Source organism: Patiria miniata, unplaced genomic scaffold (genome assembly GCF_015706575.1).
Source record: "Patiria miniata isolate m_02_andy unplaced genomic scaffold, ASM1570657v1 HiC_scaffold_9, whole genome shotgun sequence".
Classification (NCBI taxonomy): domain Eukaryota; kingdom Metazoa; phylum Echinodermata; class Asteroidea; order Valvatida; family Asterinidae; genus Patiria; species Patiria miniata.
The window spans coordinates 9862235-9879642 of record NW_024037076.1 but is presented as its reverse complement, the minus strand read 5'-3'; the positions used below and the strand labels follow the sequence as shown (position 1 = coordinate 9879642).

General features: G+C 39.7%; 2 protein-coding genes across 2 annotated transcripts; both read right to left on the bottom strand.

The window, feature by feature from the left end:
* Positions 1–4607: 4607 nt before the first annotated feature.
* On the bottom strand, positions 4608–6785 carry LOC119720448. The gene is made up of 4 exons (XM_038190112.1): positions 6698–6785; positions 5886–6199; positions 5707–5784; positions 4608–4683 (listed from the first exon to the last, which is right to left on the bottom strand). Exons 1-4 carry the CDS (start codon positions 6783–6785, stop codon positions 4639–4641), a joined length of 525 nt encoding a protein of 174 aa, XP_038046040.1. The 3' UTR covers positions 4608–4638.
* A 1418-nt stretch (positions 6786–8203) lies between these two features.
* LOC119720447 (mucin-2-like) lies at positions 8204–15852 on the bottom strand (the record flags this gene model as incomplete). Its single annotated transcript, XM_038190111.1, has 10 exons — positions 8204–8334; positions 8935–9072; positions 9487–9582; positions 10201–10854; positions 11131–11355; positions 11909–12565; positions 12840–13064; positions 14071–14145; positions 14381–14527; positions 15657–15852. Coding segments are annotated over 10 exons (2544 nt in total), but the record flags the coding sequence as incomplete, so codon positions are not given.
* Between the last annotated feature and the right edge of the window lie 1556 nt (positions 15853–17408).

Sequence of the window (17408 nt, the reverse complement as noted above, 5' to 3'; positions counted from 1 at the left end):
GGAGACAGTGACGACATGATCGGATGATCACGACACTTCACCTTGATACACAGAATCGTTGTAGAGAGGAAGATCATCGGCTGAAATCGGTCATACCGGACTTCTCATGAAGCAGATTTTCTGGACGACTAGGAGTTTGGCGTCTGTGACTGCTGTCGCTGGTTAGGGCGATAAACGTGAAGGACTTTTTAAGCGCGTGTGAGGGGCAGTTTTGTTTTCATCTCGAGGGGGGCACATTAATGACCGCGAGAGCGGCACTTTTGTGGCCTGGGAAAATCGGGGGAGGCAAGTGCAAGTGAATCCCACCCAAATACAACCCAAATCAGGCCGAACTCTAAGCCAAACACCCACTTTCTTCCCCAACCGCCTCCAACCCCCAACCTTACCCCCACTAAAACATTCCCAGCCCAATCCAGACGAAGAACCCTAGCCCCTTTCTAACCCCTTCCCAAAAATCTAAACCCCCAAACCCCTAGCCAACCCAAACCCTAACCCAACGTCACCCCAGTTTCACTACCACCGCCACCTTCATCCTTACGTCCACCCCGACCCCACGAGACCTGAACCCAATTTTAAAGCCTTAAAACAAATATGACAAATGCAGCCAACGCTGAATTCAGTATTTTATTTTATTTTTAACCCACAACCAATGCAAATTGCATATAAAACCATCATGAGCCAATTCAAATGCGCATTGTATTGAGTAACCGTTTTTGATTCACTGAAAAGTAACACCTATATTATTTGGGAGCTAAGGAATCGATGAAATCTGAATAGGCCAATAGAATGCGACAACATAAAACAGACAAAACCCGGATAATAAGATGCAAAATGTCACGCAAATTTCCAAAACTCATTTTCCAAAATCGTAAAATCGATTTCGTAGATGCTGAATTGAAGTATGGATAAAGATGGATATCTGTAAACGCACAATATACTGCAATAATCAAAGTAATTATTTATCTTCAAGTTCTCAAAACGACAACAGGGCCGTTTGCACATCATTATATAAATTCCAATGACATTATTACTCATAACGAAATGCATGTACCATAACCTATTTGGAATTTGTCTGCTTAATCTTTGTAAAATGAAAGCAAAACATCTGTGCACAACAAAGGAAGGCGTTTTGTAAGGTTTTTAATGTAATAAGAAGACATTAATGTCTACCACGGTTTGATTATCATTTTGCTGATCATTTGACAGTAACGGTCAGTTTGTATCTACATGATTGAAATTGACCTCATGTCTTTAAGTAAATCAAAAACACACCCTCATTTCATGTTTCCACACCACAGTTTAACGACCCCGTATCATACTAAATGACCATCGATTTATCCAACCAAATGTGTAATGTAACTTTGTAGGATACTGTGACCAATTCTCTCAATGTTAGTCTGTCCGAATTTACATTTCTCGCCGATTGAGAATTGAAAATAAAAAAAATTACGAGCCACCTGCAGTGCATACAACTGTGTGTCCATCAGAAAACGAGTAAACTGTCTTCACTTCTGATCATAAATTGTGCGCAATTGAGCTTGGCATCTGGTTTATATGGGCTAATAAGGGGATAATCTGAGTAAGAAAGCAAACACAATAAACTAATACGGATACCATTTGTGAACCCATAGAGTATATAGGAAATACGTAAATACACTGCAATAATAATTAATCCTCAAGTTCTGAAAACTGGCGATAGGACCATTTGCACATATATTTTTTTAATCCGATGACAATATCACTCGATAAACGTAATACATTATACTGGGACATAATTGTGTATCTGTCTGCCTACTCTTTGTCAAATAAAAGCACAACAAAGACAGACGTTTCTAAATTTGTCATTGTAATAAGAAGACGTTATTGTCCACCACGTATTGATTATCAGTTGTTCATCATTTGACAATGATGTTCAATTTGTATCTGGATGATTGCAAATGATCTCATGCCATTAAGTCTAACTAATTCTTTTTAAAACCACAGCTCAACAACCCCGTATCATACCAAATGACCATCGATTTATCAAAACAAATGTGTAATGTAACTCTGTAGGATACTGTGACCAACTCTCTCAATGTACCCTACTCTCTCAATGTAAGTCTGTCAGAATTTACATTTCTAGCCGATTAGGAATTGAAAATGACAAATTTTACGAGCCACCTGCAATGCATTGCTTTGTTTGACTAAAACTAAAATTGTGTGTCGATCAGAAGACAGTAATTTTCTTCGGGTCTGATCATAAACTGTGTGCAGTTGAGCTTGGCATGACATTGTGGTATGGGGTAAATGAGGGGAAATCTGAGTAAGATAGCAAAAACACTAAAATATAATAAAATACGGATAACATGCGTGAATACATAACGTATATGAAATACGTAACTACACCGCAATAATGATTAAACTGATTAACAGTCCTTAAGTTGTTAAAACTGACTATAGGACCATTTGCAAATCATTTTTTTTCATTCCGATGACAATATCACTCGAAAAACATAATACAGTAAACGAGAACATATTTTGTATTTGTCTGTTTAGTCTTTGTCAAATAAAAGCAAAACAACCTTGCAAAACAAAGCTAGACGTTTCTCAAGTTGTTATTGTGATAAGAAGACATTATTGTCCACAGAGGATTGATTACCATTTGTTTATCATTTGACAATTATGTTCAATTTGTATCTGGATGATTGCAAATGATCGTATGCCTTTAAGCAAAACAAAAAAAATACACCCACATTTTAGGTTTACAAACCACAGCTCGACAACCCCGTATCATACTAAATGACCATTGCTTTGACAAAACAAATGCATACTTTTTGTTTGACTAAAACTGAAACTGTGCGTCGATCATATGACAAGTAATTGTGTGATCGTCATCTGTGATCATTAATTGTGTTCAGTTGAAATTGGCATGTGGTTCATACAGGGTAAAACGAGGGCAAAATCTGAGTAAGATAGCAAAAACACTAAAACAAAATACGGATAACATGCGTGAACACACTGGTAAACAGGAAATACGTAAAGTTTGATCTCTATATACGGCTGAGGCAAGGGCAGATCCAGAGCACAAATTTTTTTTGGGGGGGCCAAAAAAAATGTGGTCCCAGAAAAGTGGGTCAAAAAAATTACGGCGTGGGGTTCGGAGCCTTTCCGGGGGAAAAATGGATTCCAGATGCTCTGTGGTTCGATATGAGGCAATTTTTGACCACTTTAACCAATGTTCTTTGAGGAAAAGATGGTGATGTAATCATTGTCTGCCTTTATTGCGAAGTCACATAAAAAAATGGTTTCGTGGTTTTTTCTTGGGGGGGGGCATGCCCCCCTTTGCCACTCCCTCCCCCGGATCCGCCCTTGGGTGAGGTTAAGTGCTCTTCTGCGGTTTTCCTCCCACCTCTAAAACTGTACTATTTTACTATCAATGTCTTCTCTCTACAGGTTTCTTCAGGCTTGAAGCTTCAGTGCCTAGGGCAATTTTGAGTAATCCTTGGTGACATTACGAGAACAAAATTATAATAATGATACTACACAATGTGTATCCCTCTATCCATAATGATAGAAAACACTCAGGAAAAGAACATTATTAAATTTTCAGAATGATTTTATAAGCAACAGACGCATGATACTTGAATTAATGCTATTGTAATGGGCATTTTTTTTTTTACCAAAGACCGCAGTCGAGGAACACTCCTTCATGGCTAATACGATCCACGATTCCCTCAAAAGAGCAATCGACTATAGGCAGTATTTCTTAAACCATATCGAGTCATTCTATTCCTAAGAGCTCATACAAAATGTTAATATGAGCTCATACAAAATAGCGAGGAGAACTACCTTTGTACAATAATACAAGGTATGCGGATAAAATACGTGCAATCCGTTAAACTACCTCCCTATGATATGAGCGCTGTGAAATTCTGATACACAATTGCCTCAATTCATATAATTATATATGATCTGGCGAATACTACCAGATAACAGAACATTATCAAGTGATCTGCTGTTTGAATACAATAATAACAATTAATAGCAATTGGGAAATCAAAGCATAAAACATGACTTCAGATCACCCCGCCCAACTCAGTATCAACACTGCCTGGCCATTGTCGAGGTCGTAAATCAATCATTAGTTTTCTCAAAACACTGTTCTATAAATGTCTACTTAGTTTAATAATGAAACAAACTGTATCACCATTAGTAATGATTGATATTATATAATGTAATTAATTCTACGCACGTACAGCACTAAAAAGTATCTTTGATATCCCATCCACCGATATTTACTTTTAACGTAACCTTCATTTACGTTTGTTGATTACAACTTGTTTTTCTGGGTAAATAATGCAGAGGTAACAATTTGAAAGCTGATATGCTGGTCAAAAGTGTCCTGATTAAACCATCAGCTAAATATGCGAACTTTGTCTAAAGAAGACAATGTCAGATTTTTTTTTTTTTAAATGGAAGTTTCTTGAAATGTTTAACGCAAAGTCATGTAATAATTCCTTGCATTAATTTTAATTTTCCAGTTTAGAATACAGCGACCTGCTTTCAAGTAATCAAAGGGATACAAGTATCACTTGCAAGAAATGTGTTCCATTCGGCTTTACCAAATAGCTGTTAACGTGCAGTGAACGGATGGGGCGTCTAGTTGACCATGGGATTGCGCACCACACGACCTGCTGGGTTGACCTGATGAAATAAAAAAGGACCGCTAGTTAACATAGATTTTGATATCCATAGACAGTTAATACAGTACCACTCAGAACCTTTGTGTAACCTTTACTCCCAGACTAATGGTTTCCGGTGTCTTTAAGTGACTGTAACTGCATTGCCTTCATGATGAATTAAACAAAATTGATCTGGATCTGAATCTGAATCTGAAGCTGCAAATGACCAAGTACAATTGCATATACTTTTGACTCAGACTAAATATTAAGGCGGGTTTGACATGCCTCATAGTCATTCAGTGTGGGGAAGGTTGTTCGTCCTTGAACGCAGTAGACATTGACGTTGACTCAAACTAACATTTTGAAAATAGTTCCCGGCTTTGCATATTTATGTGGAACAAGTGCTGAAACAACATTTGAATGACCCTTACATGAATGTAAGGTTTGTAAAGTTATGGGGATCTTTCGGGAAGTAACCAATACATGAACACAGATCGGGAAAATAACTTCAAATGTTCACATTCTAATCAATCAATCCTTCCATCAAATCTTTGATGAATTTTTCCCAACACATACACGTACATAACATTTGAATTATTTTTTATGGATGGATGGAGGTCTCAAAAAAGCATGAGCTTGTCGAGTGGAGACCCCAATGTATGATTACAATTACAGGTGCATCGAAAGACGTTAAATAACACAACAAACAAATTTAATTCTAATTTTGGATCTTCTCGTACTACATACTCGAGACCATAATGTAATGTCTATAGGAACGTAATGTACATGTACTGTGCCGTATGATATACAAATATCAGATTGAACATATTTTTCAAGTCGTAAGACATTATGGAAACCAAGAAAATGATAACAAAACAAATACACAGAACCGCGCTGGCTCTCTTGTGGACGACATACCACTGTCTATTGATTTGCTACGAAGTCTGTCGAGACGTCGACCTGAATGTCCGAAGTTTGTTTCCATTATTGAGTCTATATCTGAACTTTCAAAATAATTCGTCAGCTTGAAACTAGGTATACTCACGGAACCATCCTCACGATACAGCCCTTCAATTCCTGTAGCCATGTAGGGTAGGACAAACTCCTCTCGAGCAGACAAGTTCTTCACAGAAATAGAGTGGGAAAAGTAAAGTCAGCACCTATTAGGCCAAACAAAATTACACTGCAAGATTAACAGTAACTATGTTAAGACATATTCCTCACCCCTTGCAAGTAGCGAGACCGGCCCATCACGTGCATCAAACGCCTCATCCTAACCGCCTCATCATCGAAGTCTGCCATGCAGGAGACATCAACAGACTCCGTGCTCCGATCACCGTAGTTATCGAAAATACTCCTGCTTTCTCTTCGCACACCAGACCGTTGTCTGTCCTCACGATAAACCAGCGACTTGGCGTGTTGCCTCTGAATGAGGAGACACATGCAGACCAGCATGCACACCACAACGATAAGCAGCACAGTACAGCCAGCAATGATGAGTACAACAGTGACGGTTGATAGACTGCCACCATCAGGCTCTAAATTGGACACCGGTTACAAAACAGTTGGAGGTTAGTATGCTGTGAATACCAGCGAAACTGTATTCTGGCATAAGAAATGACAAAGATCCGACCAACACTTTAATGACTAACTGCGTACAAAAATATGCCTTGTTCATCAGATGGAATGAAATAGAAATGCTTTGGCATTATAGTCGTTGCATTTGATCAATAATCATTTGAGGTTAATTAATCAGTCCCAGTTTTAAGTCTCTTTAATTAGATGCAGAATAAACAATGTTAACTCTTTTTTACAATAAAAGAAATTATATTTTGCAAGTTTTGCAACACAAAGTTAGTCTGTTCAATTTACGCAAATCTAAGTGCGAAGCCGTTCGACGAACGTAACAGTGGGGCTTCACTAACTCTTGACGTCAAGAAAATCGCTTTGTGCGTTCGGTTAAAGTATAAACCGACTCCAAATTTGCAAACCTTTTTCTGCAGTAGATTATATCTGCATTGTTTTTACAAGCTTACCTTGGACATCCGTCTCACAACGTTCCCCTGTATATGAAGCTTGACAGCTAAAAGGGAAAAAAAGGATATTGATTCCTACCGATTGCATTATGTTTGAAAAGGAATCGTCCCACCAATGTGCTCTATATTTTGTTGAATACCCATCATTCTTATAATTTTCTCAAGTTTAATACTCATCGAGGGGATTTATGAACTTCTTTGGGTTTGCCCTAATGAAAACCACGTACAAAGTTGGGTAACTCTTGCACACATTCTGCTGGGTAGTCACCACAACCGTGAGTTAATATACACATTTGTATTGGTGGATATATTACAACTGAAGTTGCATGTAGTTTTGGTAATTGACCTCATGCATGAAGGCGGATTTATATGGAGGCCAATAGTTTTGTATCGTATAGAGAGGCATGAGTAAACCTTTCTTTGTATCCATTGTTAATGAATTAAAACAAAGAACAGCTTCTGACGCGCCCAAGGTCCATGGAATATGGTTTTACCTGCACGTATACAAAACTTGAGGGAAGTTTCCAGACGCCTCACAAGTCCCACCATTTTTGCAGTAGGTTGGTACACAGTCAAATTCCCCATCTGTCATGACAAAAGTCATTAAACTGAAAGTGGATGTAATGTAAAAGAATAAATGTCGGTTCCATAACTAAGGTTGTAAGAATATCGGGACACAAAAAAAAAAAAAAAAAAAGCATATCTTGGATATAGCGGACGCAATAAGAGGGCGCCATTTGTATTCAGCAAAACCTTTAGTGTTTACCCTTTTGTATTTACCTCCGTCTTACTTCTTGGAACTTGATACAGTAATATTTCAGGGAAAAGGACATTCGTCCACAGTCCTTTACCTAACCATAATGGGCCAAAACCCCACCTGTTTAAGATTGGTGTACAGTTGCATTACCATTTACAGTGACTGAATCACGGTCGAAGTTGATGACATTAACGCCGTCGCTCAGTGATGGACTGCTTGACATGACTTCCTGCAGGCTGGCGTCTGAGGGCGCACCATTTTCAAATGAAGCCACAGACCTTACGACAACGCTCCCTTCCTCCATCGACGGGACTTGAACTGATAATACACCGTTGGTGGATGGGTTCTCCTTCAGTCTCACGAAAATCTGAAGTTAATTTACCAGTAAGGGAATGCCCTCTAAATTGAATTGCACATCTAATGGCCAGTTTCTGCCTCAAAAGATGTGTAAAGTTCAAACTAATGGACGTCATTTCCGACAATGATCCGGCATACTTCAAGATCATTGTCGGAGGAATTGTTAAGACTACCTTCAATGCCGTTATTCATTTCGTTAACAACTGAGAATAAAGTCACGATTCCAATCATTTATAGTTGTATTATTATTTTATAATTCATAGTATTAGCCCTGTGCTCAGGTTAAGACATTGCGATCTTGCCGCAAATAGAAAGATATTCCAGGTTACTATTTAACAATGGGGTCTAATCGAGAGAAAGAACAATGTAATACAGCACAATTATAATGTCTCCTAATCGACCAGTATAATTACCGCCCGTTCAAATACAGCAGCTAGTCTCCGGAAAGCAGTTGATGTCGGGTTTTTGTAGGCCTGATTGAAATCCAAATCAGCTGTCACCACAATCTGTTTAGATGGAAGTTCTGTTAAAAAAAAGGGTGATATCACTGGATTAATATTTTTAAAAAATGTAGTTTGCTAATAGAAATATTCACAGCAAAATATGTTACAAAAAAACAATACCACAAGCTCCCACAAAAAGGGAATATAAGAGGTATGTAGGATCATTTGCATTTTTGTGATTTTTTTTCCTGTTTGAAACTACAAAATTGTTCAAACTCTTAAGAAGAGTGCATAATAGCTAACTAGTTGAAGTTTCTGCTGGATACAATCCATTAGAAAAAACAGAAAACGTACGCATTGGTTTAGAAGTATCATAGCTGTTTTCCGTTGCTTACGCACTTATAAACATTGAATTCACGCACACTTTCTCAATCCACCTTCTGTAATTATTTGTTTTTCTTCCGAATGATGCATTTGAAGCGGAATGATGTCACATGGTAATTTGTACCAGTCTTATCCTCACTCTGAGAACGGATTTTCTCGTTAAATTAGTAGGTTCGTCCCAGGATTTTTTATTAATTCCTATTTATCAAAATTTGATGAGCAGGTTGTGAAAGGAGGTAAGGTGAATGAAGATCCTTAAACTGCTTGTGGAATAAAGTGAACACATTTCTACTTACTTCTACACGAACTATCGTTTTGCAAGAAATACCCATCGAAAACATTGCAAATGCAAGTGAAGCCATCTTGGTGTGTGTCTGGCAAACAGTAGTGTTGAGCATCAGAGCATCTATTACCAGACAGACACGGATTCTCATCTGCAAATAAAGGTATTTTTAGGTGATTTGATCTTCGATCGTAGACATGTGATCGATCTTTAAAGGCATTTATGACATAGAGGTTGAAAATGAGAAGATTTTCAGTGTAATATGTCGAATGACACATACTGAGGAGTTTTTGGAACATTCACGTAGACCACCGAAACTGCATGGTCATCATATTGGTGTGTAGATAACTGATAGTTTCAGCAGTTACGACAAGGTATTGATACATTTCAGATGCTGTGCCCTAAACCTGGCAACAACGAAGACGAGTATAGTCCGTCGCACCATTTGGTAACATTCATGAATTACTGGCATCAACTTGCAAACCTTTTTTACCCATCACATTATCCTAAGTTGGCATTTTGTTTATATTTCTACAAAATGAAACGTTCATGTAATTCATATTACCAGAACATGTTGATCCTGAATGTGTAAGTGGACAGGCACACTCGCAAAACTCAACATCAAATGTCCCTCCATTCTGACAGCTTAAAACCTGGCAGTCTAAACAATCAAAAGATAAAATCATTTGTAGTTATTTGTATCACCCTAACTTAGGAAGTGTTTCACACACTGCACTCATTTGAACAATGAATAATGACCTATTCATATGATATTTATGACATATGATATTTCCACGGCATATGACTCCAACGAATAATTTATTACCATTGGATCTGACCATATTGGTGCCATCACAGACAAATGGCAAGAACTGACTATAGTTGATGGCGTGGAGCTTCTTGTTAAATTATCTGACAGGTTCCAGGCCTATGCACTTTCCCCTGATGACTAGCCACGTTTGAGCACCCAAATATGCTCTGCGCTACATAAACTGGGTGAGTTCTTTCGACTCAATACCTTTAGTTGTGTGTTCTGCCGAGGAGGAGCCAGCCAGAATTCTGCAAACAACATTTTGTTTAACCTAGCTTGCACGTATTACTTTACAATCAACCTCATGTTAAATTTTGTCAGTCCAGTAATTTTAGTTGTATGAGGTTCTCGCACTAATATGGTTAAAACACTCAACACATATGAAAGACAAGACAAACATGCCACATCCAAAACAAACACTAATGCAAAGACCAAGATGCCTTTTCTTTATATTTATCATAACTTTACCGAACGTATTTGTGGTGCTTGGTTCTAGAGTGGTTGGTTCTAGAGTGGTGGTTAGTCCTGCAGTGGTGGTTGGTCCTGAAACCGTGGTTGGTCCTTGAGTGGTGGTTGATTCTGGAATGGTAGTTGATCCTGAAACGGTGGTTGGTCCTGGAACGGTGGTTGGTCCTGGAACGGTGGTTGGTCCTGGAACGGTGGTTGGTCCTGGAGTGGAGGTTAGTCCTGGAGTGGTTGTTGGTTCTGGAGTGGTGGTTGGTCCTGGAATGGTATTTGATCCTGGAGTGGTGGTTGATTCTGGAATGGTAGTTGATCCTGAAACGGTGGTTGGTCCTGGAACGGTGGTTGGTCCTGGAACGGTGGTTGGTCCTGGAACGGTGGTTGGTCCTGGAGTGGAGGTTGGTCCTGGAGTGGTTGTTGGTCCTGGAGTGGTTGTTGGTCCTGGAGTGGTTGTTGGTCCTGGAGTGGTGGTTGGTCCTGGAATTGTACTTGTTCCTGGAACGGTGGTGGGTCCTGGAGTGGTGGTTTGTCTCGGAGCGGTGGTTGATCCTGGGACGTTGGTTGTTCCTGGAACGTTGGTTGGTCCTGGATGGGTGGTTGGTTCTTGAGAGGTGCTTAGTGCTAGAGTGGTTGTTAGTTCTGGAGTGGTGGCCTGTTCAACTACTTATTATTGTTTTCCAAAATAAATAATAATGAGAAATAATGTAAAATAACTATTAGTAAAAAAAAAGTGAAAAAAGTGCTGAGAGTATGTAATTACTTTTTCCATCAAGCTTTTAGGTATAAAATCCTGCACTATTTCTTCTTAACCTTGGAAGATTCTTCCTTTTCAAAAAAAAATAGTTACCTGTACACTGTCAAGGGTGCGTTTCCTTTTCAATGAACCTTAATACTCAGATGCATTTTCTTTTTCAGATGATAATTATCATCACTTACCAAACTCATCCGTGGTGCTTGGTTCTAGAGTGAAGGTTTGTCCTGGAGTGGTGGGTGGTCCTGGAATGGTGGTTTGTCCTGGAGGGGTGCTTGGTCCTGGAACAGTGGTTGGTCCTGGAGCGCTGGCTGGTCCTTGAGTGGTGGTTGGTCCTGGAACGGTGGTTAGTCCCGGCGCTGTAGTTGGTCCTGGAGTGGTGGTTGGTGCTAGAGTGGTTGTTAGTTCTACTGATTGTTTTCCAGAATAAATAACAAGACAATGAAATTTTGAAACAATTATAATAAAAATGGAAAAGGTGCCGAGAGTATGTGATATTGCCTTTTTTCATGCTGGATCTGACCATATTGGTGCCATCACAGACAAATGGCAAGAACTGACTATAGTTGATGGCGTGGAGCTTCTTGTTAAATTATCTGACAGTTTCCAGGCCTATGCACTTTCCCCTGATGACTAGCCACGTTTGAGCACCCGAATATGCTCTGCGCTACATAAACTGGGTGAGTTCTTTCGACTCAATACCTTTAGTTGTGTGTTCTGCCGAGGAGGAGCCAGCCAGAATTCTGCAAACAACACTTTGTTTAACCTAGCTTGCACGTATTACTTTACAATCAACCTCATGTTAAATTTTGTCAGTCCAGTAATTTTAGTTGTATGAGGTTCTCGCACTAATATGGTTAAAACATTCAACACATATGAAAGACAAGACAAACATGCCACATCCAAAATAAACACTAATGCAAAGACCAAGATGCCTTTTCTTTATATTTATCATAACTTTACCGAACGTATTTGTGGTGCTTGGTTCTAGAGTGGTTGGTTCTAGAGTGGTGGTTAGTCCTGCAGTGGTGGTTGGTCCTGAAACCGTGGTTGGTCCTTGAGTGGTGGTTGATTCTGGAATGGTAGTTGATCCTGAAACGGTGGTTGGTCCTGGAACGGTGGTTGGTCCTGGAACAGTGGTTGGTCCTGGAACGGTGGTTGGTTCTGGAGTGGAGGTTAGTCCTGGAGTGGTTGTTGGTTCTGGAGTGGTGGTTGGTCCTGGAATGGTATTTGATCCTGGAGTGGTGGTTGATTCTGGAATGGTAGTTGATCCTGAAACGGTGGTTGGTCCTGGAACGGTGGTTGGTCCTGGAACGGTGGTTGGTCCTGGAACGGTGGTTGGTCCTGGAGTGGAGGTTGGTCCTGGAGTGGTTGTTGGTCCTGGAGTGGTTGTTGGTCCTGGAGTGGTTGTTGGTCCTGGAGTGGTGGTTGGTCCTGGAATTGTACTTGTTCCTGGAACGGTGGTGGGTCCTGGAGTGGTGGTTTGTCTCGGAGCGGTGGTTGATCCTGGGACGTTGGTTGTTCCTGGAACGTTGGTTGGTCCTGGATGGGTGGTTGGTTCTTGAGAGGTGCTTAGTGCTAGAGTGGTTGTTAGTTCTGGAGTGGTGGCCTGTTCAACTACTTATTATTGTTTTCCAAAATAAATAATAATGAGAAATAATGTAAAATAACTATTAGTAAAAAAAAAAGTGAAAAAAGTGCTGAGAGTATGTAATTACTTTTTCCATCAAGCTTTTAGGTATAAAATCCTGCGCTATTTCTTCTTAACCTTGGAAGATTCTTCCTTTTCAAAAAAAAATAGTTACCTGTACACTGTCAAGGGTGCGTTTCCTTTTCAATGAACCTTGATACTCAGATGCATTTTCTTTTTCAGATGATAATTATCATCACTTACCAAACTCATCCGTGGTGCTTGGTTCTAGAGTGAAGGTTTGTCCTGGAGTGGTGGGTGGTTCTGGAATGGTGGTTTGTCCTGGAGGGGTGCTTGGTCCTGGAACAGTGGTTGGTCCTGGAGCGCTGGCTGGTCCTTGAGTGGTGGTTGGTCCTGGAACGGTGGTTAGTCCCGGCGCTGTAGTTGGTCCTGGAGTGGTGGTTTGTGCTAGAGTGGTTGTTAGTTCTACTAATTGTTTTCCAGAATAAATAACAAGACAATGAAATTTTAAAACAATTATAATAAAAATGGAAAAGGTGCTGAGAGTATGTGATATTGCCTTTTTTCATGCTGCACTTATGTATAAAATCCTACATTGTTTTTTTTTTTTTTTATCTAGGTTGATTCTTCCTTTTAAACAAAAAAATACTGAACTGCACACTGTCAAGAGGTCATTTCCTTTTCAACGAGCCCTGAATACATGAACAAAATACACAAAAATGTGTTCCACGATCAGTGGCGATAGCCAAGAGATTATACCAGCGATAGCTTTGAGAAAGTCGATTCATAGATAGTTCATGTCCTACAGTTGTCGGATCTTTCCGGCCAAGAGAGTCAGGCTTTTTAGACAGCCTTCGGCCTAAAAAAAAAAATGTTACCTTTGTATATGTATAAAGTTTTGACCATGTTGCTAGGTATCAATTTTCCTCTTTTTTTCCGCTGTAAAATAAGTCGAAACAACCTAGTTATTTACAAATTCATGGTTTTGAAATGACATTTCGTTTACAGTCAGGAAATACTGATGCTTCGGTGCATTTCAAGTAGCACAGCGCAGTGGCGTATCCAACTTTTAATGTCAAGGGAGGGGGCCGACGCACTCATTCGCACCGAAATGTAGACATATTTTGTTCTCGGGACACTTGGCCTCCGTAAAATCAAAAGGGAGGGGGTGCCCATCATCCAAATGGAGGTGCTCTTCAAAACTTAGATTTATTATACATACTGGAAAATATGTGCCGATTTTCACGGCGCATTGTAATGGTTTTTGAGCTTGGTTTTCTATTTTGTTTTCATGTCAGACCTCTCTTACCATTTACTGAAATAGTTACTGCAGAAAAATATTTCCCCCCCCCCCCCCATCCCCATCCCTCTGGATACGCCACTTTAGCACGGGACTCGTCCGTCGCATGTGCCCGTTCTGTGACAAACACCTGGCTTACTCTTATTGGATAGAGTAAAATAATAATCTATAAACCTGTAGTGGAGGTATCCGACTGATAAGTTGATGTTGTAGCTGACGTTGACACTTGAGCCATAGTTGAAGGCGCTTCTGTAAAAAGAACAAAGGGCAAAGGACAGACTCACGAACAAAGGTAGTGCTAAGAGGGGCACTAGAATGGACATCTCACATGATTTTATGCGTTGCGTCATATAGCTGAGTATTATCGAGCAAGATACACTGCCGCACTCGCTTGATAGTGTATTTATTTGATATTGCAGGATAGTTTAAATAAAAATGGCATAATTAAAATTAAAAATTAAAATGACATGTAATTATCACCCACCGATGCACTGCCTGCCATCCTCGTGAAGTAAATATCCAGGATTGCAGCTACATGTGTAGTTCATTAGGACGTTTTCACAGTTTTGATCGCAGCCAAGTCCACCACTGCTAGCTGGTTGGTCTCTGTACAGCTGGCACTCGTCAATATCTGCAGACAGAGCGCAAGATAGAGAATGTAATATGTTTAAAATCAAATAAATCTGTTTCACTTGAGATTAAACATCAAAAACACGGATTTTCATGCTGACGAAATTTGAAACGGTTTGAGGAAGCCCAACTATCTGGTGGAGTGCCACAGGGGACAAAACTGGGTCCAGTGATATTTTTCTTTTGCACTTTACTTAATAGTTAAATAGAATTTAGAAGTAAGGACCCTTAATCCGTTTACAGAAATTACAGAAATACGTGTGAGTGGAGGTGGGGTAGAGTTCTTTCAAGATGGTGTTGTCTGATTGCTTGCTTCCCTTCCCGTCTGTGCTTTTGCATTCCTTATCCGGTTTAACTAAATGTTATATAATCTCATTTATACGGCATGACACAGCTCTCCCTCTGAGGGCTACGCTGTTTAAAGTACATACACCAGTCATCCATAATATTCACTAACTTTCTCTTAATTGTTTTAAATTTCAGGGATTTTTGAGTGTAGTTAACAATGTATACTTCTAAATTATTGCGTTTTATGGTATAATTGTAATCCACTGTGCAATTTAGGCTGCTAAAAGAGAAGTAAAATAAAGCATTAGTATCAATAATTATTAAAATAATAATAGACGACTAACTATATAGATGTGATGGCCCTTGGTTTACCATCATTTCCAGGTCTCAAAGAATTAGTCCTATCATACTACTTACCTTACATTTGCTGATTTTTATCTGCTCCTCATAAATAAAGCCCAATAAGTCTTTCAAAGAAAGCCAAGAGATGGGTTTATGCCTGAATGCCTAGAAGCCATAGTAAATTGACTTCCAAGAACATTTGCCATTCTGTATTGACAAACGAGGAAGGTTTGTTTGGGAAATCCTTAATCCTTAAGAAGGCCTTATCTTGGAAGCCTTGATAAGGAAGATATGGTCAGCCATTAGTAATGATATAAATCCTGTTTGACCTTTTCATTTGGGACCATTGAGCTGTTTAGATTCAAGGGGGCTTACTAAATATTATAAGCAAGCCTAGCTGTAGCAGCACCAGAATTACTAGCAGCAGTAGTAGACGAAGATATCGACAGCAACGACGGCAACGACGACAAATTGAACAGAACAAATACGACGTTTTTTACCTAGGCAACTCTTGCCGTCTCCCTCCAGTCCTTCAGGACAAGGTCCGCAGGTGCTGTTGTACGATGGCGGGGCTTCATCAGTACAAGCAACGCCTATGAAACAAGGGCTATCGGCACAGGCGTCGTAATCCATTTCGCAAAAATCTCCAGTCCAGCCCGGCTGACAATCACACAACACCACCTGGGTGGGGATTGTATACAGAAAGAATGTACCTTCACTAGAACGTACAGAGCATGTTTGCTTGGTTTTATATATTTTGTAACAAACGATCGTACTGTCCCGGCTTGAATTAGATCATTGCGAGCTCAACTTTTTCCTGTACTCACCCCGAAACGATCTTGTATCAGATTGGTTCCACTAACATACTCATTAAATAGGCATGTGCCGTCATTCTCACAGTCACAAAGCTTAACAGTGGGTTCAAGTGTTGCATTTGCTATACCGTCTGTGGCTAGGAAACCAATCGAGACCTTGGACCTATTTGCAGGAGTCCATTTGAACAGACCTATCGAACAAAGTAAAAGGAAAATGAAAGGCGGAAAATCGTTAAAACTGGGTAACAGTCAATCAAACTGCTGAAATTTTGTGACCAATTGTGGAAGATTATTAATCAATGCCATGGAATTACAATGCAAGAATGACTAGATTTTACAGAACTTGTCTGCACAATGGATGCTACTTTCAAAAGTGGTACAACTGGAATATCTGAGTACTTCTTTATGCAAACCTCAATCACGTTCATTACTGTTACACTTGTTTTGGGTATCCAAAATCGAATTTCATGCTGTTCTATGTAGCAAGATTCATTCAAAAAAACATGAAAAAATGTTGGCTTTTCCAGCGAAATTGAATGTAATGTTGTACAGAGTAATACACCTGATTCGAACGAAGTAAAACTACTTTATTTACTTGAACATTACTTGATTTGGATTTTACTGACCATCAGATGAAATCGAAGCTCCCTTCACTGTCTGAAGCAGATGGTATGAGATATTATCTCCATCTGGATCAGCTGCTTGTAATTGCAAGGTAAAGTCCTGCCCTACTATAACCTCAACGGTCTCCACAAGCGTCAGATTTGGCGGGAAGTTCACTGAAAATATATATAGTGCATACATTAAAGATTTATTTGACACTTTTGGATAAAAGAGAAGTCAGTTTGGTTACAACATTACTTCACTTGATTTGTCTGTCGATCGAAAGACAAACCAATTTTTAGAGTTTCCTTTGAAACACCTATACTCATTCAAGACGAATACAATCTAAGTGTACTTTCATTGCTCTCTCGTTCTCAGACCGCCAAAATGTTTGGGGGATGTCTGTGGGCGCGCGTGTGTGTTACAACCCCCAGTCCTATACATTTACTCTTTACTTTTCCATGCACAACTATACTAGTAACTTTCCATCTAGAGGTCAACTCATTGGCATACACATCCTACGCTCACATGTAAACGCTACACAATTGGCCAGCATATTTAAAACTATATCACATGATTATCTAGAACATTTGGGGAAAGGTTATTGGGTTGGCAATCCGGTTCGTTAGTGTGACGTCACCTCCAGCACTTTCTGCATGATTAGAACCGGAAGTTAACGCAGCTCGAGCGTTTATAGCCAATGGGCGCCAGTAATCAGTGCTGCGCGCGTGTGTATGACGTTTTCACTAACGAACCGGATTGGTTAGGTTTCCTTGATAGGTTGGTTGGTAAACAGATCATTGGATCGATGGGTCGTTGGGTTGGTGGTCTTGG

What these genes read in the sequence shown, in the direction of transcription:
- LOC119720448 (XM_038190112.1), bottom strand. Translation starts at nt 6,785, where the DNA reads ATGCAATCGGTAGGAATCAATATCCTTTTTTTCCCTTTTAGCTGTCAA. An exon ending in GGTCTCGCTACTTGCAAGGG is followed by an intron (nt 5,785 to 5,885) that starts GTGAGGAATATG and finishes ATTTCTGTGAAG; the next exon opens with AACTTGTCTGCTCGAGAGGA. An exon ending in TGTATCGTGAGGATGGTTCC is followed by an intron (nt 4,684 to 5,706) that starts GTGAGTATACCT and finishes TTATTTCATCAG; the next exon opens with GTCAACCCAGCAGGTCGTGT.